At 44.1% G+C, this 27,681-nt stretch overlaps 1 protein-coding gene and 1 long non-coding RNA gene across 2 annotated transcripts in view; one reads left to right on the top strand and one right to left on the bottom strand.

The window, feature by feature from the left end:
• LOC142311810 (uncharacterized) overlaps positions 1 to 9,917 on the top strand; it is a 174,808-nt gene extending 164,891 nt beyond the window's left edge. Inside the window, exon 3 of the long non-coding RNA XR_012754299.1 lies at positions 8,296 to 9,917. This is a non-coding gene — a long non-coding RNA (uncharacterized LOC142311810). The remainder of the gene's footprint in view (positions 1 to 8,295) is intronic.
• The window catches only part of PMEPA1 (prostate transmembrane protein, androgen induced 1), a 69,274-nt gene extending 42,469 nt beyond the window's left edge, over positions 1 to 26,805 (bottom strand). Inside the window, exon 1 of the mRNA XM_075350562.1 lies at positions 26,349 to 26,805. Within this exon, the coding sequence (XP_075206677.1) occupies positions 26,349 to 26,451 (103 nt within the window). The 5' untranslated portion in view covers positions 26,452 to 26,805. The remainder of the gene's footprint in view (positions 1 to 26,348) is intronic.
• Between the last annotated feature and the right edge of the window lie 876 nt (positions 26,806 to 27,681).

Genomic DNA, 27,681 nt, shown 5'->3' with positions numbered 1-27,681 from the left:
ATATATATATATATATATATATATATATATATATATATATATATATATATATATATATATATCCATAGATATAGAGAGAGAGAGAGAGAGAGAGAGAGAGAGAGAGAGAGATATATACATACTCTACTCACAAAAAGTTGGGGATATTTGGCTGCAGAAAGTTGGACAACGAGCACCATCACACCTTCTGCAGAAAGCTGGGCAATGGCGGCCATAGCACCTCCTACAGAAACACGCCTCCTTCAGGAAGCGGGGTGATGACTGCCATGATGCCTCCTACCACCATCCTGTAGAAAGCTGGGCGACGACCACCACAACATCTCCTGCAGAAAGCTGGGCAATGGCTGCCATAACACCTCCTACAGAAAGCAGGGTGACAGCCAGCATCATGCCTCCTATAGAAAGCAGGGTGACTGCCTCCATCACGCCATAGAAAGCAGGATGACTGCCTCCATCACGCCTCCTGTAGAAAAGCAGAGCGATGGCCACCATCACACCTCATGCAGAAAGGTGGGCGACTAGCACCATCACATCTCCTGCAGAAAGCTGGGCGATGACCACCATCTCATCTGCAGAAAGCTGGGCAACGACCACCATCACACCTCCTGCAGAAAGGTGGGCGACGACCACCATCACACCTCCTGCAGAAAGGTGGGCAATGGCTTCCATAACACCTCCTACAGAAAACAGGGTGACAGCCAGCATCATGCCTCCTATAGAAAGCAGGGTGACTGCCTCCATCACGCCATAGAAAGCAGGGTGACTGCCTCCATCACGCCTCCTGTAGAAAAGCAGAGCGATGGCCACCATCACACCTCATGCAGAAAGGTGGGCGACTAGCACCATCACATCTCCTGCAGAAAGCTGGGCGATGACCACCATCTCATCTGCAGAAAGCTGGGCAACGACCACCATCACACCTCCTGCAGAAAGGTGGGCGACGACCACCATCACACCTCCTGCAGAAAGGTGGGCGACGACCACCATCACACCTGCAGAAATCTAGGCGACAACCACCATCACATCTCCTGCAGAAAGGTGGGCGATGACCACCATCACACCTGCAGAAATCTAGGCGACAACCACCATCACATCTCCTGCAGAAAGGTGGGCGACTAGCACCATCACATCTCCTGCAGAAAGGTGGGCGATGACCACCATCACACCTCCTGCAGAAATCTAGGCGACGACCACCATTACACCTCCTGCAGAAATCTAGGCGACGACCACCATCACACTTCCTGCAGAAAGGTGGGCGACGACCACCATCACACCTGCAGAAATCTAGGCGACAACCACCATCACATCTCCTGCAGAAACGTGGGCGATGACCACCATCACACCTCCTGCAGAAATCTAGGCGACGACCACCATCACACTTCCTGCAGAAAGCTAGGTGATGCCTGCCATCATATCTCCTGCAGCTTTTGCTCCAGAGTTCTTTACCTCTGCTTTTAGTCACTCTTAATATTATGCAATATGGGGCACCATCACTGGGTCACCATCCATATGGCTTCCATTGAAACTCACATGGATATCAACTAATGTTTTTCAAGCTTCCGAATGGCAAATCTAACTACTTACAGTTCTGCTCGTGACAATATTGGTTGTCAGCCAACTGTCCCAGGCTGAGATAGGAAGCAACTGTCCCAGGCTTTTTATTTTAATCTCAGGGTATGTTTACAAGGAGAAAAAATCCATATCTGAAAACAGCATCTAATAGCCACATATTTTTTGGCGAGACTTTATACATGTTTCTAAAGTATTTTTTTTTCTTTCCAGCATGGTTATAGCAATTCTGTTTAAAAAAAACTTCAACAAAAATTGCAAAATTATGAAAAACAAAGGGTAAAAAAAACGCACATTTTACATGTGAGGAAACAGCTCCATGAGACCATACGCATTAAAGGGAAGCGGTCACCAGATTTGGTGACTATAAGCTGCTGCTACCACCAGTAGGCCATTATATACAATATTCTAACATGCTGTATATAAGAGCCCAGGCCGCTGTGTACAACATAAAAATTACTTACCTAAACGGTCGATTCGGTGCAGAATAGTCTGGGTGTCTCCGTTGTCCGGTGTCGGCGCCTCCTCTTTTGGCCATCTTTGTCCTCCATTTTCTGAAGCCTGGGTGCATTACATGTCCTACGTCATACACACAGGCAAGCATTGAGGTCCTTCGCAGGCAATGCCGGTCTGTGCGAATGACGTACCAAACCAACCGTTTAGGTGAGTATTATAAAGTGATTTTTATGTTCTACACAGCGGCCTGGGCTCTTATATACGACATGTTAGAATACGGTATATAAGAACCTACTGGTGGTGGCCGCAGCTTATAGGCCCCAAATCTGGTGACAGGTTCCCTTTAAGGGTAAATTCACAGTTTTTCAGTAGGAATTTCCAGCATATCAGCTTCATAATCCAGATCAAAAAGTATTTGAAGAAGATTTTGATGTGAATTTTTGGAGCTGATTTGCTGAAAAACGTCTCTTTTTTTCTGAATTGTCTGTTGTGTCGTATTGCAGACCGTTTCCTGAGCTTTTTCCCTCCATATTCTATGTTTTTTACTGTCGTTAACTATTTTTTTTTCTTCTTCAGTTTATTGAATTACGAAGAAATATTGTTTTTTAAGCAAAAGTGAACGTCCGAAAAGATAACCAGGTGTCTTCTGAGCTTTCCTATTAAAGGGAACCTGTCACCAGATTACAGAGCGCCCTCAGAGTCAGAACATGGCAGAAGAATGGACATGTTACTTCTTCCAACTGTTGGAATTTTTAGAACCATTTTAAGGCCTGAACATGTGATCAGCGAGTCGTTTTTACATAGAAATGCAGATGTTCATTCTTTTGAGCCTTTTCTGATAGGCTTAGGCTACTTTCACACATTCGTTTTTTGACGTCAGGCACAATCCGGCAACGGATCTGTCGCAGATTGTGTAAAAACAGATGCGACAGATCCAGCAAAAAAAGGATCAGTTTTTTTTTTTTCTTTTTCATGCCAAAGGGAGAAAGAGAGAGAGACCCCATCATCACCACACACACCGGTACTACCACCTCCATCATCACCGCACACACCGGCACTACCGCCCCCATCATCACTGCACACAACAGTACTACCGCCCCCATCATCACCGCACACACCGGCACTACCAACCCCATCATCACCGCTCCCATCATCACTGCACACACCGGCACTACTGCCCCTTATCATCATCACACACTCAGGCACTACCGCCCCCATCATCACCGCACACACACCGGCACTACCTGAGTGACGTCTCCAATGAAAGTGCGACTCACTTCAGTTGCTGCATGGAGCTCCCAGCGAGCGGCGGTGTTCTACGGCTGCTCCTGTGAGCTTCCGATGTAGCACAGCTGAAAGGACGTGGGAACTTGTGTGGATTACACCACACATGGAGGGGTATTTGGGGATTAATAAAGTGGTGAAAGAGAGGGTGGTTTTTTGTCTTTTATTTCAAATAAAGGATTTTTCGGGTGTATATGTATAATTATTTTCACTATATATTAATCATGGAAGGTGTCTCATAGACGCCTGCCATGATTAACCTAGGACTTAGTGGCAGTTATGGGCTGCCATTAACTCCTTATTACCCCGATTGCCACCGCACCAGGGCAATTTGGGATTAACCGGGTAGAGTCCCGGGACTGTCGCATCTAATGGATGCGTCAATTCCGGGCGGCTGCTGGCTGATATTTTAAGGCTGGGGGCTCCCCATCCTGAGAATACCAGCCTTCAGCCATGTGGCTTTACCTTGGCTGATATCAAAATTGTAGAGGACCGCACGTCGTTGTTTTTTTTTAAAAATTATTTATTTATTTTACTTCACGATATAGACCCACCCACCGGCGGCTATGATTGGTTGCAGTGAGAGAGCTGTCACTCAGCATGGGGGCTCGTCTGACTGCAACCAATTATAGGCGTCGTTGGGCGGGGGAAGCAGGGAATATGAGATGGAATAATGAGCAGCCGGCATTTTCAAATCAGTAGAAGCTGCCAGAGCTTTGTGACAGCTGTGCAGCGCCAGTGATCTGTGAGTATGAGAGACGGGGTTGGAGGGGGAGACCGACGAAAGACAGATTGATTTTCTGACTAGAAAATAATTTCTACCTCTTCTGGGCATGCTCAGTTGTAAAAAAAAGGATCCGGCTCCTATTTCCGTATTTTGCCGGATGCCCCTGGATCAGGCGCACATAGCCTGTCATTCTATAATATGCCTCACGGCACCGGATACGGCGCGGGGCAATTTTTTGCCATTGGCAAAAAACGTTCCTCTATGCGTCCTTTCCGGCCGCCGGACTGACAAATTTCGCTGGCAAAAAATGGATCGAACGCGAGGCCATGCGGCACCATCCGGCACTAATACAAGTCTATGAGGGGAAAAAATGCATTCGGTGGCAACAAACGCTGGATGCGTTTTTCCCGCAAATCGCCGGATGGCAAAAAACTGATGTGTGAAAGCAGCCTTATGAGCCGATTTCTGCCTGAAAAAGACGCCGTGTGGACATAGCCTTGGAGTGGTTTATTTTTCCTGCTGTAATTGATCCAGAAGTCAAATTTGAAGCATTTCCACATCTAAAACCGCTTCAAATACTCTTTATATCCTTATAAAAAAATTAAATAAATAAATCCCAAAACACACTTTGAAAACACACCCTAAGGGGAGGATGATCTTTAAAATAAGATCATAGGGATAAAAAAAAAAATGACTTCTTTAAAAGAGAAAGAGAAAAAAAGCACGACGCCTGCCCTAGGTTCATTGCCATTGAAGAGAATGAGCTGCAATACCACACACAACCTGAGAGCCGGTGTGGCGCTGTTTTTAAAAGGAAGAATAAAATAAACCATGTTCATGTAAAGCTTACGCTGCACCCAATTCCCAGCAGCAGGGTCTTGGCCGCAGAGCTGTCCATCCGTCCTGGGCATGGGGCTGTGAATCACTCCGGGCTTATATGACTGGCTTGGAATTACACAGTAAGATCTGCGGAGGATGGTGGAGACGCCGATAAATGAATCATGCTTTCCACAAGAATAAACCTTTGGGCTTTTACAGACATCAATTAGGGGCGAAGCAAAAGGAACAAAGAGCGCCAGATGTGTTTGTACAAAAAGTCATGTAAAAATGGGTTCATCGGGATGCAAAATTAATACGCCCGCTACAATATCCAGTGTTCTATCCTGCCAGGGGCAGCGGGAGGAAGAAAGGATATCGAGGACCGGTCTGTGGCTCATAATCTTCCAACTTCTTACAATTTGCTCCAAAAACTATAGTCTGACAGCTATTCTGTATATAGGTAAGCTGGGAGCAGGGGCATATATAGAAATCATGGGGCCCCATAGCAGAAGTTCTAATTTCCTCTCCCACCCCACCACCCAAAAGAAATAATATCCACCTGGGTCACATTTTAGCATATAACTTGAATCCCCTAGATTCACCTTTCATTGCACCCATAAAGCATTATGCCAACAAAAGTGACCCAAAAGACACTGTATAATACAACCACAGTGAATTCCTACACAGTACCCTCCACACGCACAGTATGGTGACCACAATGTACCACCCCTCAACGTACCCCCCTAGCAAAGTATGGTGATCCCCAACACAGTATAATCCCCAACTGTGACCGCCTACTAGCCCTCCATGCAGTATAACAGGCCTACATACAGTATAATTGCCTCCCACACAGCACAGTATGATGGACCCCACACAATGCTTCACACTGTATTGCTTACATACAGTATAATGGCCCTCAATAGCCCTCCATAAAGTATAAAGGCTCCCTCATAGCTGTGCAAATATTATAATGGCCTCCACATAGCTCTCCAAATAGTATAATGTTATCAACATAGCCTTCCAAATATTATAATGGCACGGACATATCCTTCCATATAGTATAATGGGTCCCACAACACCTTTCATATAGTATAATGCACTCCCCATAGTCCTGCATATAATATAATGCACTCCCTATAGTCCCCTATATAGTATAATGCTCTCCTCATAGTCCTCCATGTAGTATAATGCACTCCCCATAGTCCTCCATATAGTATAATGCATTCTCTAAAGCCCCATATATAGTACTAGCTGTAGTACCCGGCATTGCCCAGGATAGTAACTGTCTCTTTCCATGTCTGTCTCTTTCCATGTATTTCCTTGTCTGTCTCTTTCCCTGTCTGCCTCTTTGTTTGTGTCTGTCTCTTTCCCTGCCAGTCTGTCTCTTTCCCTGCCAGTCTGTCTCCCTGCCAGTCTGTCTCTTTCCCTGCCTATCTGGCTCTGTCTGTCTTTTTCCCTGGCTGCACTGTGACACGCCAACATTCCATTTAAGGGCGTGGCTGCGCATTCTTCTGAAGTTCTGGCTGCACTGTAACTCCCAGCTCCATTGACTTTGATGGAGGCAGGTTTTTTGGCGAATAACTGTAAAGCGCGGGGTTAAAATTTCCCCTCAAAACATAGTCCATGACGTTCCCTAAGTCACATGAGGTGTCTGTGCAAAATGTGATTGGACAAGTGACGGTGCGGATTACTTAGCGGACATACACACACACACATAGATACATACATACTGTACATACAGTTGGTTAGGGACCTTCCCAGATGGGTACATCTTGACGAGGTGGGATGGCTTCTTACCTTTTTGCAAAAATGTATATACTAAGTACCCTGTTATTAAGCACTTGCATTTTATTCATTCTTATTCAGGGTATTTTCCATACAATTTTTCTCTTTGTTTTTTTCTTGTCTAGAGGCTGCCATTTACATACTTGGAACGTTGCATGTTTACTGTTTTTTTTGTTACAGCTCAGTTTTTTGGTGTTTTTTATACTGTACATACAGTCAGCTTTATATATTAGATAATGCACCACCCATATTCCTCCACGTAGTATTATGCAACCCCCATAATGTCTCCTATGTTCCAGAAGCATAACCAATTTGTCCATGGTTTGACTACAGAATAGCAATTTGGCTCAATTCTATTGAAAGGAATAGAGCTGCAATAACAGACAAAATGGGGACAGATGTGTCACTGTTTTTTTTGGGTAAGAAAGTAACCATGTTTTTCCAAATCCAAGAAAGACTATGACTGGTTTGCAACAAGTATACAAGCTTTCGCCTAACTTCCTGATGGCTGCTGTGATCCCCATCAATCCAAAGAATAGGAGAGCATCATTTGAATTGAGCAGAGGTCGAGCAAACACATTTCCGATCCACTAACTCTCTTGGTCACTGAAGGCCAAAAAGTCCCTGCTCCTTCAAACCATCCTTTCATGGTCCATGGCCAAGTTTAGTTTGGAAAGGTGGCGACTAGTCTGGTCCACCTTTTGAGGACTAATTACTCCCTCATTCACAGTAACTCCATTGACCTTTACTGGTGACACCAACCACAATATTTGTTAAAAATAAACTAATAACGATCCCAGTTCCTCCTTAAAAGGGATAGACCTCAGTGTCTCTTTAGGCCCCCATGAAGACTCCCAACTCTCTCTCAAGTTGAGGAGCATGTCTGATGTCATTTCGGACTAACCTTTTTTTTTCCAGGAGACAACCCACCACCAGAGAAATTTGGCAGCAATGCGCTCTTAGAAAACACAGAAGTCCTCAGCCGAGTACTCCTGTATAAGGAGGGAGTCGGGAGAGAAAGCTGTTGAACGAATGATCGGCCATACCATCCAACAACTATCTATTGTGTACGGGCACCTAAGTTAAGCCTCAACCCATACACGATATCTGTCGGACGATGGGACGGCCAATCGTTTAGTTGACAGCTATGACCCAGGAGGACTCTGTTAATTGCTCGTGTTCTATACGACAGTCGCTGACAGACTCCTCTGGCGGCAGCTTATGACTAAAAGACATCATCATCAAGGTAGTGGATTTGGGGGTGGAGAATTTGCAAACCCCTATAAACAGATTATTACTAGGGATGATCGAATACCTCAAATATTCGGCTTCGCGAATATTTTCCGAATAGGTCGCCACTATGCGAATATTCGATGTGCAATGTAAGCCTATGGGAAGCCCGAATAGTTCCGAATAGTTGTTATTTGGGTTTCTCATAGACTTACATTGCGCATCGAATATTCGTGAATAGTCAAATAGCGGCGACCTATTCGGAAAATATTCACGAAGCCGAATATTTGAGGTATTCAATCATCCCTAATTATTACATATGCATCGGGGACCTTTATCCCTAGATACTAGATGCCCTTGGCATAGTCTCAAAATGAAAGAGATCAGAAGTGATGATGCTCAAACTCTCCCCTTTCTTTCCACAGAATGGGGGAAATTATTTTTGGGTCAAGGAAGGAACTGAAGGAAATTTACAGAATGGAGAATTCTGTAGAAAATTATTACACAAGGAGGACAAGCTGATCAAGACACGTCAAAGAGGGGAACTGGAAGACCCCTTGTAGTACTAGGTGGCTGAAAGGTCATCTTGACAGTCCTTTTAAAAATTGGCCAAATATCATCTTGAGTTATTGCTACTTAGTTTCTTAGCTAACAATAGTTTTAGAAAGACTAAACCAGAAACAAATGTGGCCAGGTAAATAAGGGTTGTCCATTGAGAATGTTTTTGGATTATGGTTATACGCAAAAGAGTTGTAGAAGGAGAGCACCAAGAAGACAAACCCAACAAGAACAATCATGAACTTCTGACCCCGATGTAATTTGGTGTTTTCCTCGACAAGGGCATCCAAAACAATCCAACAGGCCACAAAAGAAAAAAAATGGGGAGGGTCAAACCGCTTTTGAAGACTCTCAGCAATTATACTTGGAGGACAAGAATTGGCCGCTCGGTGCCTTTGTGATGTTTATAAGACAATTGACCTTTAAACTTCACTAATAACCTTCACAAAGACCTTTCCCACAGATCTGATCCTTGTCCTTAAAGTCACGGCATGTGGAGGTGACACAGACGTTAACAGCTGGGACTTTTACTAGTTTGGCAGGAGACATCATAAAGACCAGATATAAAAATTCTCTTAAAAAAACAAGATGGGATTGAGCTCAGATCTTTTGTATGGGAGACATATCAGGGCCAAAAACTTTAAGACGACCACCAGCGAAGTTTCCGGAAAGAAAAACATTGGCTAAAATTCTTAAAAACAATTCTATGAATCCAGAGATGATCCGGGACGAGACACCACATGTCCTTTGGCAGTGGAAAGACATATTGGAATCCTTTCGTGGTGATTGCCAGATAGAGTTCCCAAGGGAAGTACTATCTAGTCTCTCAGAGGGTCAAGCCAAGTTTAAGAAGCCCCCATGCCCTAGTCAACATTGACAGGGGCCACCTCCTCCGCGGCACATTCTATTGAGTCAGAGAATGGGGAGTTGGAGATACTTTGTTTGGGTTGATTTGAGCGATTTGCTCTATAAAGGGGCGGCACATCGGCCCTGACCTTCAGGAGTGACCGCAGTTCTATACTTTGATCACTTAGATTGTGTCTTTTTTTGGGGAGGATATTGAGCTCAATTACACACAAGTCCATCTGGCACTCGGAGAGGGGGGGGGGATATTATTTGGAAAAATAACTCCCCCTCCCCCACCATCTTGACTACACCCCCCACAAAATATGATAATTGGTTCATAGGACAAAGGAGCTTCCGACAGCAAGACCTCGAAAATCATCTTCTTCACCCGGAAAGAGGATTTGTTACTTGTGGGTGCCACACTAACTTTTTTAGATCACTGAATAGTGACTGATAAATCTCGTTTTCATGGTTCATCTCACAAGCGAGGAGCCATTATTTACACAGCTCTTTTCGCTAATGATACGACTTAACTTCGTCGGCTTAACGCGACAGTCCTCTACCAAGTTAGAAAACCCATTACTACATTTATTAATTGAGCTAAAACCCACAACATTAAACCATTGAGGATTCTTCTTTTTTGCGCTGTATTTTCAACAATAAGATGACAAATAAAAACACTAATTGTCTGGCAGACCGTGGCGAATTCCAGTTAATTCTGTTACTCTTATGAACCTTCCCAGCATTTGTGTGTTTATCTATCCCTGAGACACCAGAGGTTAAATAACTAATCACAGAGAAAGTAATCAATGGGAAAAGCTATACAGATGGCGAGAAGGAGCGCCTGGCAACGCTGCTCCTATTAATACGGAAAAGGTATAAAGGCTATGTATACAGCGATAGTACAAAGGGGCAGTATTATAGTAGTCATATTCTTGTACATAGGGGCAGTATTATAGTAGTCATATTCTTGTACATAGGAAGCAGTATTATAGTAGTTATATTCTTGTACATAAGAGGCAGTATTATAGTACTTATATTTTAGTACAAGGGGCAGTATTATAGTAGTTATATTCTTGTACGTAGTATTATAGTAGTTATATTCTTGTACATAGAGGGCAGTATTATAGTAGTTATATTCTTGTACATAGGGGCAGTATTATAGTAGTTATATTCTTGTACATAGAGGGCAGTATTATAGTAGTTATATTCTTGTACATAGGGGCAGTATTATAGTAGTTATATTCTTGCACATAAGGGCAGTATTATAGTAGTTATATCCGTGTACATAAGGGCAGTATTATAGTAGTTATATCCGTGTACATAAGGGCAGTATTATAGTAGTTATATCCGTGTACATAGGGGCAGTATTATAGTACTTATATTCTTGTACATAGGGGCAGAATTATAGTAGTTACATTCTTGTACATAGAGGGCAGTATTATAGTAGTTATATTCTTGTGCATAGGCGCAGTATTATAGTAGTTATATTCTTGTACATAGGAGGCAGTATTTTAGTACATGCATTCTTGTACATAGAGGGCAGTATTATAGTAGTTATATTCTTGTACATAGGAGGCAGTATTATAGTAGTTATATTCTTGTACATAGGGGCAGTATTATAGTAGTTATATTCTTGTACATAGGAGGCAGTATTATAGTAATTATATTCTTGTACATAGGCGCAGTATTATAGTAGTTATATTCTTGTACATAGGCGCAGTATTATAGTAGTTATATTCTTGTGCATAGGGGCAGTATTATAGTACTTATATTTTAGTACAAGGAGCAGTATTATACTAGTTATATTCTTATACACAGGGGCAGTATTATAGTAGTTATATTCTTACACATAGAGGGCAATATTATAGCAATTATATTCTTGTACATAGTGGGCAGTATTATTGTAGCTATATTCTTGTACATGGGGGCGGTATTATAGTAGTTATATTCTTGTATATAGGACCAGTATTATAGTAGTTATATTCTTGTACATAGGGGTAGTATTATAGTAGTTATATTCTTGTGCATAGCAGTATACTAGTTATATTCTTGTACATAGAGGTAGTATTATAGTAGTTATATTCCTACAGCACTGCCCCGCTCTGCAGTGATATGTAGATCTATTATACGTAGTTTCTAGCACACCAGAGATTGCAATACAGTTTTTTGCACAATAAAACCTAGGAAATGCGTCTGTTGGAAGATGAATATATTGCAGATTTTGCTCCATAAGTGAAAACCAGAAGTGTTCAAAGGAAAACCTCACAGACACATTTCTGACCATAACTGGAGCGCTGATCTATAGCATCTTAAATACAGTCGATAAACCACGGCAGGATATGCGGTGACCACACGGATTCCATCATGTACAAGGCACAAGACAATTCATTTAAAGAGCCAGTGCTGGGGTAAAGAGGAGCAGCTGATATCAGTCACATATGGAGTAGATGTTTGGGGGGAGGGAGATATGTGACAAAAAATAGCGATCATCGGGGGAAGGAGGATTTGATACTAATTTCTTTGTGATAATGAAATGACTGATAACAGGGAACAATAGAGCTTCAAAGAATTCTCTCGATGTAGTATGAAAGCCATAGATATATGACAGCACCTTACTATACCATTACCATTACTATTAGGGGGCGGCACAGTGGCTCAGTGGTTAGCACTGCAGTCTTGCAGCGCTGGGGTCCGGGGTTCTAGTCCCAATAAGAACAACATCTGCAAGGAGTTTGTATGTTCTCCCCGTGTTTGCGTGGGTTTCCTCCGGGTTCTCCGGTTTCCTCCCACACTCCAAAGACATACAGATAGGGACTCTAGATTGTGAGCCCCAATGGGGACAGTGTTGCCAATGTATGTAAAGCGCTATGGAATTAATAGCGCTATATAAATGAATAAATAAAAATCTACTATGTGCATTATTATACTATAGGGGAGGAGGTACAACGGCAGTCCCTGCCTTAGAGAGCTAATTTGGCAAATCCGTATCCATCACGTGAAATGGAAATTAAATAAAAGTGATCAGGGATGAAGAAGAAACCCCAAACTGCTCATCCTGGGCTTCCTGGTTCATGAACATCCAGCACACCACCTAAGTACCTACATCCCACTTTTAACGTTTCAGAGGAGCAATGTTTGGAAAATGCTATGGCGGCATTCTTTTTGCATCTTATGTCCCTTTAAATCTGTCCGATGTAGCGCAGCCCTGAGCGGGGTCATGGAAGGTGAGCGTTCGTGGCACGTCTGTTTCCTCCCAGGCAGCGTCCAGCGCGCGGCGAGGAGCGGTTTAGCAGGATACGGTAACTACAGGTGACATAACACCGCAAGCTGCCGTGGGTTGGGGAACATATGTGCAGGGCTCAGATCTAGGCTTCCCAGAGCTTTTTATTTATTTATTTCCCCCCATCTCTCTTGTTCCAAATTCTGTTCTTTCCCTGATAAAATTAGATTTGGAGAACAGACATCAGATCTCAGCATCCAAAAGGACGCAACGATGAGCGCTTCTTAGTGTTAAGCGAGTAGTTAACTATTCGTAGTCGCTATGCTGTTAGCGAGTACTGTCCGCATATTCGTTACGAGAAACGGGGGCGCAATGTGAGTCAATGGGAAATACTCGCTAAGTAACGAGTAACCTGAAAGCCGTACTCGCACAAAAAGCACGGCTGTCGGGTTACTCGCTACTTAACGAGTATTTCCCATTGACTTACACTGCGTCCGCTACTCGGAACGAATATGCGAGCTGCGGACAGTACTCGCTAACAGCATAGCGACTACAAACAGTTAACAACTCGCTCAACACTATTTCTGAGGCTTGGCAGGACAAGAAATCTGCAGCCTGAGTCCTAATATACAGAAAGCCTGAAGATGGGATCAGGAGGACTGAGCGGGTAATACCGCCATATAGTGAACCAAGAGGAAAGGAAACCCGCACCTTGTATTATGGGGTCATTATAACTGGACGGCTAAGCAGGTAATACTGCCAGATAGTGAACCGAGAGGAAAGAAAACCCGCACCTTGTATTATGGGGTCATTATAACTGGAGGGCTAAGCAGGTAATACTGCCAGATAGTGAACCGAGAGGAAAGGAAACCCACACCTTGTATTATGGGGTCATTATAACAGGAGGGCTAAGCAGGTAATACTGCCAGATAGTGAACCGAGAGGAAAAGAAACCCACACCTTGTATTATGGGGTCATTATAACAGGAGGGCTAAGCAGGTAATACCGCCATATAGTGAACCGAGAGGAAAAGAAACCCGCACCTTGTATTATGGGGTCATTATAACTGGAGGGCTAAGCAGGTAATACCGCCATATAGTGAACCGAGAGGAAAAGAAACCCGCACCTTGTATTATGGGGTCATTATAACAGGAGGGCTAAGCAGGTAATACCGCCATATAGTGAACCGAGAGGAAAGGAAACCCGCACCTTGTATTATGGGGTCATTATAACAGGAGGGCTAAGCGAGTAATACTGCCAGATAGGGAACTGAGAGGGAAGGAAACCCGTACCTTATGTTATGGGGTCATTATATCAGGAGGACTGGAGCGGGTTAGGCTAGTTTCACACTTGCGTTTTTTTCCTTCAGTCGCAATCCGCCGTTTTGGAAAACAGCGGAATCCATTAACGGATTCCGCTGCTTCCCATAGACTTGTATGGACGACACATTGCGACGGATGGCCTTGCATTGCATCCGTCGGGCGGAAAGAACGCAGCATGTAGCGTTTTTCTGCGCTTTCTTGAGCGTCAAAAAAATGCAATGTGCTGGATTCCGTCAGCGTCCGTCATTTTTATAATGGAAGCCTATGGTGGCAGAATTTTACGGATTCCTGTTACGCATCCGTTTTTACACAACTGCGCATGCTCAGTTGAGTAATTGTTGAAAAAAGAAGCTACAACATCAGTTGTGCCACTATATGCAACGCATCCGTTACATCCGTCACACAACGCAATGCGACGGATGCCGCACAACGCAAGTATGAAACTAGCCTAATACTGCCAGATAGGGAACTGAGAGGAAAAGAAACCTGCACCAAGTATTATGGGGTCATTATATCAGGAGGACTGAGCGGGTAATACTGCCAGATAGTGTCCAGAGAGGAAAATAAACCTGCACCCTGTTTTATGGTGTCATGATATCAGGAGGGCTGAGCGGGTAGTACTGCCAGATAGTGATCAGAGAGAAAAGGAAATCTGCACCTTGTTTTATGGGGTCATTATATCAGGAGGGCTGAGTGGGTAATACTGCCAGATAGTGTCTAGAGAGGAAAATAAACCTGCACCTTGTATTTTGGGGTCATTATATCAGGACGGCTGAGCGGGTAATACCGCCAGATAGTGAACCAGAGGAAAGGAAACCTGCACCCTGTTTTATGGGGTCATGATATCAGTAGGGCTCAGCGGGTAATACTGCCAGATAGTGATCCGAGAGGGAAGGAAATCTGCACCTTGTTTTATGGGGTCAGTATATCAGGAGAGCTGAGTGGGTAATACTGCCAAATAGTGAACAGAGAGGGAAGGAAATCTGCACCTTGTTTTATGGGTTCATTATATAAAGAGGGCTAAGCAGGTAATACTGCCAAATAGTGAACCAAGAAAGAAGGAAACCTGTACCTTGTTTTATGGGGTAATTATATCAGGAGGACTGGAGTGGGTAATACTGCCAGATAGTGAACCGAGAGGAAAGGACACCCGCACCTTGTATTATGGGGTCATTATATCAGGAGGGCTGAGCAGGTAATACTGCCAGATAGTGACCAGAGGAAAGGAAACCCGCACCTTGTATTATGGGGTCATTATATCAGGAGGACTGGAGCGGGTAATACTGCCAGATAGTGAACCGAGAGGAAAGGAAACCCGCACCTTGTATTATGGGGTAATTATATCAGGAGGACTGGAGCGGGTAATACTGCCAGATAGTGACAAGAGGAAAGGAAACCCGCACCTTGTATTATGGGGTCATTATATCAGGAGGACTGGAGCGGGTAATACTGCCAGATAGTGAACCGAGAGAAAAGGAAACCCACACCTTGTATTATGGGGTCGTTATATAAGGAGGGCTAAGCAGGTATTACTGCCAAATAGTGAACCGAGAAAGAAGGAAACCTGTACCTTGTTTTATGGGGTAATTATATCAGAAGGACTGGAGCGGGTAATACTGCCAGATAGTGAACCGAGAGGAAAGGAAACCCGCACCTTGTATTATGGGGTCATTATATCAGGAGGGCTGAGCAGGTAATACTGCCAGATAGTGACCAGTTGAAAGGAAACCCGCACCTTGTATTATGGGGTCATTATATCAGGAGGACTGAAGCGGGTAATACTGCCAGATAGTGACCAGAGGAAAGGACACCCACACCTTGTATTATGGGGTCATTATATCAGGAGGACTGAAGCGGGTAATACTGCCAGATAGTGAACCGGGAGGAAAGGAAACCCGCACCTTGTATTATGGGGTCATTATATCAGGAGGACTGGAGCGGGTAATACTGCCAGATAGTGACCAGAGGAAAGGACACCCGCACCTTGTATTATGGGGTCATTATATCAGGAGGACTGAGCAGGTAATACTGCCAGATAGTGACCAGAGGAAAGGACACCCGCACCTTGTATTATGGGGTCATTATATCAGGAGGACTGGAGCGGGTAATACTGCCAGATAGTGACCAGAGGAAAGGACACCCGCACCTTGTATTATGGGGTCATTATATCAGGAGGACTGAGCAGGTAATACTGCCAGATAGTGACCAGAGGAAAGGACACCCGCACCTTGTATTATGGGGTCATTATATCAGGAGGACTGGAGCGGGTAATACTGCCAGATAGTGACCAGAGGAAAGGACACCCGCACCTTGTATTATGGGGTCATTATATCAGGAGGACTGGAGCGGGTAATACTGCCAGATAGTGACCAGAGGAAAGGAAACCCGCACCTTGTATTATGGGGTCATTATATCAGGAGGACTGGAGCGGGTAATACTGCCAGATAGTGACCAGTGGAAAGGAAACCCGCACCTTGTATTATGGGGTCATTATATCAGGAGGACTGATATCATCAGAAAGATGTAAATGTCTCTGGAGGGTCTCAGCACTGCGGATTTGGGATATCAGATTGGGATCATAGGGGAGTTATCCTATGGGGGAAAAGTACAATCAGACTCACCAAAGCTTGAAAACACCGATAACAGAGAGCAATAGATTATAGGGAAAGTGAGTACAGTCAGTCTCTTCTGGCTGATAACAGGGAGCACTATATTATAGGAAAGTGAGTAGAGTCAGCCTCTTCTGGCTGATAACACAGAGCAATAGAGATTATAGGAAAAGTGAGTACAGTCAGCTTCTTCTGGCTGATAACAGGGAGCAATAGAGATTATAGGAAAAGTGAGTACAGTCAGCCTCTTCTGGCTGATAACAGGTATGGCAACTTGTAGGAGAGGGGAGTAATAAACCTCTCCCCAGTCTGAAATGGCTGATAACAGGGAGTAATAGATGGTATTAACCTGTCCTGTAGTCAGCTTTACCTTGCGGAAATGGCTGATAACAGGGAACAATAGATGGCAAGGTACAGGCAGTTTTAGGATATATTCAGACTTGCTGCAAAAGCCAAGGGCTACAAAAAAAACCCCCTAAAACTTCAGACAAATCATCAGTGGCAGAATTGTGGGGTTTGGCGCCATTATTCAATCAGATCAGCCGCACTATGACCAATTACCTAAAGAAAGACTGGCACAGTGGGTAAATGCCCTATCACAGCTGGGTAAGAAAAATTATAGTCAAGGTTAGCAATGCCATTAGCTTTGCAACAAGGGATCTTTTGATTATCCAAGAGGTTCTGCAGCAGCTACAGCCAGCGTTCTCTTTGGCAGTCCTTCCCGGCAGGCTCTGCAGACTGTTCAGGCGCGAGCGCACAGTGTCTGATTATTTGCCCCCAGACAGGAGAGAGGAAAAAAAACCAGACAGACGTCTGCAGGATGCTGCTGTCCTGGAAGATCGAGACGGAGGAATCAAAAGCGATGAGTCAACGCAGTAACCTGCATGTAGTGCGACAACGGGGGAAGCAGCACCGTATATACCACCGTATATACCACCGTATACCACCGTATATACCACCGTATATACCGCCGTATATACCGCCGTATATACCGCCGTATATACCACCGTATACCACCGTATATACCGCCGTATACCCCGCCGTATACCACCATATATACCACCGTATACCACCGTATATACCACCGTATATACCGCCGTATATACCGCCGTATATACCGCCGTATACCACCGTATATACCGCCGTATATACCACCGTATACCACCGTATATACCGCCGTATATACCGCCGTATATACCGCCGTATATACCGCCGTATACCACCGTATATACCACCGTATATACCACCGTATATACCACCGTATACCACCGTATATACCGCCGTATACCACCATATATACCACCGTATACCACCGTATATACCACCGTATACCACCGTATATACCACCGTATACCACCGTATATACCACCGTATATACCGCCGTATACCACCGTATATACCACCGTATATACCACCGTATACCACCGTATATACCGCCGTATATACCACCATATATAGTACCACCGTATACCACCGTATATACCACTGTATATACCACCGTATATACCGCCGTATATACCGCCGTATACCACCGTATACACCATATACCACCGTATATACCACCGTATATACCACCGTATATACCACCATATACCACCGTATATACCACTGTATATACCACTGTATATACCACCGTATATACCACCGTATATACCGCCGTATACCACCATATATACCACCGTATACCACCGTATATACCACTGTATATACCACCGTATATACCACCGTATACACCGTATACCACCGTATACACCATATACCACCGTATATACCACCGTATATACCACCGTATATACCACCATATACCACCGTATATACCACTGTATATACCACTGTATATACCACCGTATATACCACCGTATATACCGCCGTATACCACCATATATACCACCGTATACCACCGTATATACCACTGTATATACCACTGTATATACCACTGTATATACCGCCGTATACCACCGTATATACCACCGTATATACCACATCTATTATTATTGTATCCATAAAAAATAACAAAATAAATACAAAATTCACACAAAAATCATGTATGGATCCATACACTACGCCATAACATTAAAACGCTGGTTGTGAAGAACGATTATCCGGTGACAATGGCATCTGCCTGAGGTGGTCTTGTGAGGTGATCCTGGATGGTACCTACCAAGAGGGACAAGTGATGAACCAGTGCCAGGCTCATCAATGATATCAGACCGCGCAGAGCATCGCCGCTGTCGCAGAGCGGCGCACTTCACTTTCGAGCCGGATCATCCACCCTAATGGGTACCACTTTTGCATTATTAACATAATACCAGAAGGGGTTAACTGTCGGATGCGGGGACAAGTCATTACATCTATGGCCAGACGCCCCCCCATATAATCCCCCCCACCCCCGAGACAACGGATCTTTATTCGTACGCACATATTTATCACATATCCGCAAAATGAATTCACCAAAAACCGTAATTTCACGCTCCTTCCCGAGAGCAGTGGCTAAAAGGAGGATTGGGAAGAAATCTCCCTACAGGTTATTTGTCTTGGGGATGGGGGGGGACTCGGGCTTAATTGTACAGTTGCTCGGGGGTCGGTGACATTGAATTCGGGGGACGCGCGCTCCATGACTTTAGGACACGGTAAGGATGGCGCTGACGCAGGTATCCGACTGACAGGAGGCTGGTTACACCGGGGCGGCTGCGCTATGATCCCGCACGCCGCAGCCACTTCCCCCATAGTAATGGCAGAGTTGATGACTTTTGACAATTTTCTCATCCTAATGACCTTGACAGGGGTGGAAGACTTATGAAACGCCCTATAAGGCATCATGGGTGACAAATTCAATAAGACTAATGGCATAAAGAAGCATCAGAGACCATTTTAACCTGGTACTGCATAGCTGAGGCATTTACGCAGACACAGATGTAGCAGAGCTGAATTTGTCATCAGTCTCTGGGCATTAGACTATGTCTTCCAGGACAGATAATGCAGCAGAGTTAGTGACGGTGCTATGTAACATTGCAGGTACTCTGTGCTATTAGAAGAGGGTTGTGTAGGTGACATACTCAGCTCTGCTGCATCACTACGGCCAATAATGGAGGACCTACAATAGCATCGGGACAGTAATCCAACATATGATATAAACTACAGTTGTTATGGCGACACTTTACATCGGTGCCCCCCTCTTCCCACCGTCTAAGGCTCATCTATACAGTATGTATGAATCCCACATGTGCGGTATTAGCTGTAATGACACACAATGTCCAGATATAGCAGAGTTGGATTTGTGCAGCACGGTACACTATTATAAATGGTTTGTCTGCAGTCCTATGTAAGAGCCCAAACAAACCGGAGTGACTGGTACCAAGAGACAAACTCATCCTCACAGACAATGTGAAGCAGACGTGACCCTCACACACAGACTAGTCACACTCTGCCGACAGCAAAGCCTAGCCTGCGACGTCCATATAAGAAAGCCTAAAAACAACAAGAAACAGATTCCAAAGAGAAATCCGTCCCCGTAAGACGGCAGAAAGCAGAGAACGCTCCGAGATCTATCGCTTCACCGGGGGGAAACTGATGGCATCTTCTGCTTACAGAGCGTCTGCCGCAAGTAATTACCCCGTGTATACTGACTCATATATTCCCGGGCTCCGTCCTACAGTCATCACTGAGTCAACGGACATCAGACCATAGACAGACCATGACAGGGACGGCGCGGCCAGCATCCACCAATGAGGAATCCAACTGGAATGTCATATACAGAGATGTATGTACACAGAGGTAACCATGTCCGTATACACATCCATCCACACCTGTACACAGAGACAGGAATACGACCATCTCCATATATACAGAGATGTATGTACACAGAGGTAACCTCTCCGTATACACATCCATCCACACCTGTACACAGAGACAGGAATACGACCATCTCCATATAGACAGATATACACACACCTGTATACAGAGACAGAAATACAACCATCTCCATATATACAGAGATGTATGTACATAGAGGCATCCATGTCCATATACACATCCATCCACACCTGTACACAGAGACAGGAATACGACCATCTCCATATATACAGAGATGTATGTACACAGAGGTAACCTCTCCGTATACACATCCATCCACACCTGTATACAGAGACAGAAATACAACCATCTCCATATATACAGAGATGTATGTACATAGAGGCATCCATGTCCATATACACATCCATCCACACCTGTATACAGAGACAGGAATACGACCATCTCCATATATACAGAGATGTATGTACATAGAGGCATCCATGTCCATATACACATCCATCCACACCTGTATACAGAGACAGGAATACGACCATCTCCATATATACAGAGATGTATGTACACAGAGGCAACCATGTCCATATACTTATCCATCCACACCTGTATACATAGACAGGAATAAGACCATCTCCATATATACAGAGATTTATATACACAGAGGTAACCATGTCCGTATACACATCCATCCACACCTGTACACAAAGACAGGAATATGATCATCTCCATATAGACAGATATACACACACCTGTATACAGAGACAAGATAATGACCATCTCCATATATACAGAGATGTATATACACACACACACAGAGGTAACCATGTCCATATACACATCCATCCACACCTGTATACAGAGACAGGAATATGACCATCTACATATAGATAGATATACACACACCTGTATACAGAGACAATATAATGACCATCTCCATATATACAGAGATGTATATACACACACACACACACACACAGAGGTAACCATGTGCATATACACATCCATCCACACCTGTACACAGAGACAGGAATACGACAATCTCTATATAGACAGATATACACACACACACACCTGTATACAGAGACAAGAATACGACCATCTCCATATATACAGAGATGTATGTACACACAGGCAACCATGTCCATATACACCTGTACACAGAGACAGGAATACGACCATCTCTATATAGACAGATATACACACACCTGTATACAGAGACAAGAATATGTCCATCTCCATATAGACAGAGATGTATGTACACAGAGGTAACCATGTGCATATACTTATCCATCCACACCTGTACACAGAGACAAGAATTCAACCATCTCCATATAGACAGACATACATATCTGTATATAGAGACAGGGATACAACATATCCATATGCACAGCTTTACACTGAGATATACACACCTACAGAGACAGGAGTACGACCATCTCCATATATACAGAGATGTCTATACACAGAGGCAATCATGTCCATATACACATCCATCCACACCTGTATACAGAGACAGGAATACCAAAATCTCCATATAGACAGATATGCACACCTGTATACAGAGACAAGAATACAACCAGATCCATAGATACAGATATACATAGACAGGGATACTACCATCTCCATATATGCAGAGATGTATGTACACAGACAGAACCATGTCGATATATATATCCATCCACACCAAGACAGGAATATGACCATCTCAACATATACAGATATAAAACACCTGTATACAGAGACAGGGATACGACCATCTCCATATACACAGATATACACTCCTGTATACAGAGACGAGGATACGACCATCTCCATAAAGACAGAGATACACTCCTGTATACAGAGACGAGGATACGACCATCTCCATATACACAGATATATACTCCTGTATCTATCTACACACAGAGAAGCATATACTCATCTACATATATACACACAGATATACAGAGAGCGATAAGACTATTTCCATATATAGGTATACCCTCCTGTATCTATCTATCTACACACAGAGAAGCATATACCCACCTGCATATATACACACACAGATGGACAGGAATATCTCTATATAGAGAGATATACACACCTGTGTACACTTTGTATATATTCAGATGGGTATGTGACTCCCTGTATATATATATATATATATATATATATATATATATATATATATATATATATGTACATACATATATACACACACACAGGTATACAGACGGAAAGGGATACGACCATCTCTTTATACACAGATGTATGCAAAAAGGATACATCCTTCTCCATATACATCCACATATAGACAGACAGAGAGGGATGCACCTGCCTCCATATACACACACCTGTATACAGCCAGGTATACAGCCATTTCCATTTACATATAGACAGACAGACAGAGCGGGATGCACCTGCCTCCATATACACACACCTGTATACAGCCAGGGATACAGCCATTTCCATTTCCATCTACATATAGACAGACAGAGAGGGATGCACCTGCCTCCATATACACACACCTGTATACAGCCAGGTATACAGCCATTTCCATCTACATATAGACAGACAGAGAGGGATGCACCTGCCTCCATATACACACACCTGTATACAGCCAGGGATACAGCCATTTCCATCTACATATAGACAGACAGAGAGGGATGCACCTGCCTCCATATACACACACCTGTATACAGACAAGGATACAGCCATTTCCATATACAGATATATATAGTCAGGCACAAACAGATGTACATCTACAGACGGACACATTTGCACACAGCAATCTACCGATCACAGACAGGGACCATACATCTACGGATATACAAATGTACATCTCCATATACACAAGTCTATCAGCAGAGAGGTACATATAAATCCACCTACACAGACATACAGTACGTACATGTGCACAGACATATACAGAAAGACACCTATATACGGGCATCATACAATAAATACATAGCTACATGTACAGATATACACAACCATAGTATACTAGGACACACATATACTGCATATTCACACTTACATAAATGTGTGATATTGATATGATTGTGTATGTGTAAAGATGAAGGACCTTCCATTAACCCATTAATTCTTACAGCAGCAGATATTAGGAAGAAATCTCCCTGCAGGTTTCTGTGGGTTATTTTGGAAAGACTTGGACTTAATTCTACAATTGCTCGGGGGGGGGGGGGGGGTCAATGACATTGAGTAACCACGGCTACAGTCTTTAGGACGACTACACCTATGAAGACAGCGACCCCCATCATCCACTGCACATGTATGTATATTTACTGTAGTATAATGATCAATAATCACTATATATTAGGCTGTCCCAGCCTCAAGGTAATATAGCACCCCGGGAGACCCCCCAATCCTCAGCTGTCTCATGATAGACATCCCTATAGTGTCACCTACAATATCCTTACACAATTCCATTACTCCGGCAAAGCACTTAGTAATCCAGAACTCAGCCGGCAGCTGATAACAGAGAGCGCGGGAAAGAAATTACGATACACACAGAAATCAAACACATTCACCTAATGGGATTTTATAAGGTCTCCTTAAATACACTGTGCTGCGGCCGAGGGCAGAGCACTGACTGCTGTAGACACAGCCAGCTGCTCAAGTGTCTGCTCGCCTCCTGGGATGCCCCCTCTTCCTCCGTCTCCCAAATGTTTTGGTGCAGTCACCATAATCCCTTTTAAACTTCAGTGCAGGGACATTAAATCCCGGCTGCGGCTCTAGGAAATGTCTCGTCTCACGCTATTAAAACTTACGCAGTAAATTCCCAGCTTCCTGGGAGAACTCATAAAAACATTCAGCGAGTTCACATTTTATTTGAAGTTTTCCTATGTAACATGGGCTTGTGCGGCACAATCAGTCACCCCTGGGGTGCAGAAATCCCTCCACTGCATTCCACGCTCTATGGAAAAGGTGATTAATCCGGCTGGATGGAAGAGTTTCTGCGCAAAAAAAAAAAAAAGGAAAAGAAATTTTGGGCGACATTGTCTCAGTGTCGCAGACTTCGGCGGCTGAGGTCATGTATGCCGGGGGCGAGGAATGGGGGTCTTCGCAAGAGTATGGACAAGAAGGGCTTAGAAAAGGTGGTGGGGGAGAAAGTTATTAAGTTCATAGAAAAGGTTTCAGGGGGGGTTCGGCAAATGTGGGGCTACGGGGTTATGGAGAAAGTTTGAAGTGTCATGGGGGTCTACAAACTGCAGGATATCAAGATGTCTGTATGAGAGGAGTCTACAGGACTGTACAGGGGGTCAAGAAATCTCTATGACATGGGGTCTACAGGACCATACATGGGGGGCTACAAAGCTGGAAGGCATCAAGATGTCTGTATGAGAGGAGTCTACAGGACTGTACAGGGGGTCAAGAAATCTCTATGACATGGGGTCTACAGGACCATACATGGGGGGCTACAAAGCTGGAAGGCATCAAGATGTCTGTATGAGAGGAGTCTACAGGACTGTACAGGGGGTCAAGAAATCTCTATGACATGGGGTCTACAGGACCATACATGGGGGGCTACAAAGCTGGAAGGCATCAAGATGTCTGTATGAGAGGAGTCTACAGGACTGTACAGGGGGTCAAGAAATCTCTATGACATGGGGTCTACAGGACCATACATGGGGGGTTACAAAGCTGGAGGGCATCAAGAAGGCTGTATGAGAGGAGTCTACAGGACTGTACATGGGGTCAAGACGTCTCTATGATAGGGGTCTACAGGATCGTACATGGGGGGCTGCAAATCTGGAGGGCATAAAGTAGGCTGTAAGAAAGGGGTCTACAGGACTGTATATGGGAGTCTAAAAAGCTGGAGAGCATGTAGACATCTCGATGATAGGGGGTCTACAGGACCATACATGGAGTCTATAAAGCTGGAGGGCATCTAGACGTCTCTATGATAGGGGTCTACAGGACTGTACATGGGGGTCTACAAAGCTGGAGGGAATCAAGAAATCTATATGAAAGGAGTCTACAAAGCTGGAGGGCATCAAGAAGTCTGTATGATGGGGTCTACATGACTGTACCTGGTGGTAGACAAAGCTGGACGGTATGAAGACGTCTGTATGATGGGGGTCTACAGGACTGTACAAGGGGGTCTATAAAGCTGGAGGGCATCAAGAAGTCTATATGATAGGGGTCTACAGGACTGTACATTTGGTCCATGAAGCTTGAGGGGATTCAGAGGTCTGTATGAAAGGGGTCTAAAAAGTTGGAGGGTATCAAGAAGTCTGTATTATGGAGGTCTATAGGACTGTTAATGCGGGTCTACAAAGCTGGAGGGCATCAAGAAGTCTGTATGATGGGGGTCTACAGGACTGTACATGGTGGGTCTACAAAGCTGCGGTGCTTTGCAATGGTTTAAAAGCTGTGAATGGGGTCTACAGAGATGAGAAACTGCAGGACTTCAGAGGGGCTCTAAAGGGCTTTAAAGTGGGGGAGGTGGGGGGTCTACAAAAAAAATGTACAAAAGTGAATGTGGTTCACAGGACTATGGTGGGCTCTATATGGGAGGCAAGACGATCTGTGAGGCTGTGGAAGGGGTCCACAGGGGTGCTGGGCTTTGAATGGGGGTCTAAATAAATAAGGGCTGATGAAAGGATCTAAAAAGTGGTAAAGCTGTGATGGGTCTTCGAAGAAAAAAGGAGAAAACACAACAATCCTCAAAGGGAACATTACCCTCAACCACAGCAGTTTCATGAAGCGGACTGTACAACCCTGGCAAGGAAGAGTTAACAACGCCCCCCACCCAAAAAAAGAAAGAGCCGACAACCATATGACACTGACAAGCCTGATCCATGAAATAGTTAAACTGTAAGGCGCCGAGAACATCGGGGACATTCAAGGAATTTACATCAAAATACATAAAAAAGACAAGTCTGGACAGAATAAAATAATGAGAAGACAAAGGCAGCAATGTAAGAAGAAGACACAAAGTGTGAAGAATGTGGCAGCAAGGAGCAGGGCTGAGGCTGCAGAATGGAGCAGACTCCCCCCTCCTCCTATACTACACAATGTACAGCCAACTCCAGGAAAAGTTTCTGTACAGCCAGCACAAGTGCCAAGAAGCTGCCGAGCGACTCCCCCAGCCAGGAGCAGGTACTCACTGATCTCCATGCTTTGGAACAAGGACCTCTTGCAGTTGCAGGAGCAGGAGACATTGGACTGGATGGCAGAGCTGGTGCTGTTCAAACCCATCAAGTCATACATTAAAGAAGAGGAACTCCTGGAGGAAGAGGCACAGAGTCACTGGGTGCCACAGGGCTCAGGGTTTAGCTTCTGCTGGAACATTGCAGACAGGGCTGGGGTGGGGGGCTGCTGCTGGTGCTTCGTTGTAGTGGTGGGGGGGTGCAGAGTTACTTTGTGGCAATCCCAGTTTCTGTCATCTACACTGGGACTGGAGGAGAGGGTGAGCTCCAGCCTTAGAGGACAAGTCCACAGCTCCACTCCCAGGCTGGGTTTCTGTAAGGAGCACTCTAGTCCCAGTCCTTCCTTCCTTCCCCCTCCTCAAGTCCAAGGAGATTGCCTTGCAGCCGGATCCAACCCCAGGCAGCCAGACGGGCCGTGACGTCAGCGCCAGACTGGGACTGCCCTTCCACTGCAAGAGGGGAGGGAGAGGGAGGTAGTGTGAGTGACAGGCGCAGCAGCCAATCCGCAGCAGCAGCTGGGAGGGGGAACTTCTTAAAGGCGAAGCTTCCTGTAAAAACCTGCACTGCCCAATAGAGGGAGGCTTGAGAAACTTGTAGAGTAGAACTAAACTATCAAAAGTCATTTACTGCTGCAGAAGTTTTCAAGTGAGAAGTATCATACACAGGTGGTGCTATCCTTTCCATTAAGGGTTATTCTTATGGATAGACTGCAAGAGCTTCAAGCCATAGGTGCAATATATATATATATATATATATATATATATATATATATATATATGTATATATATATATATATATATAAATACACATATGTATATATATATATATATATATATATATATATATATATATATATATATATATACATATATATACATATATACACATATATATATATATATATATATATATACACATATATATACACATAGATGTATACACAGATATACACACACATATATATATACACACACATATATATATATATATATATATATATATTATTTTTTTATTTTTTTTGTTCCTTTATACTTGAGGTTTTGCAATAATTTTAACAAATTTCAAATTAAATATCATTTTTTTCTAATTAGCAATGAATTGAATGGCACCTGGCAAGGGTGGGCAGATGCCAGAGCTCATTGGGCTAGGAGAGGGACCACCACAGTGCTATGATAGCGTTATCATGTAACCATCAGTCCTAGCGGGCATAGACATCATCATCACACTATATCAGGTACATAATGTAGGGATGGGCTCCTCCATAAAGGGCACTGTGACTGGCATTGTGCAA

This window comes from Anomaloglossus baeobatrachus, chromosome 5 (genome assembly GCF_048569485.1).
Source record: "Anomaloglossus baeobatrachus isolate aAnoBae1 chromosome 5, aAnoBae1.hap1, whole genome shotgun sequence".
NCBI classification, from domain to species: Eukaryota; Metazoa; Chordata; class Amphibia; order Anura; family Aromobatidae; genus Anomaloglossus; species Anomaloglossus baeobatrachus.
Note: the sequence above shows the minus strand (reverse complement) of the source record. Positions and strands in the feature narration are given on the sequence as shown.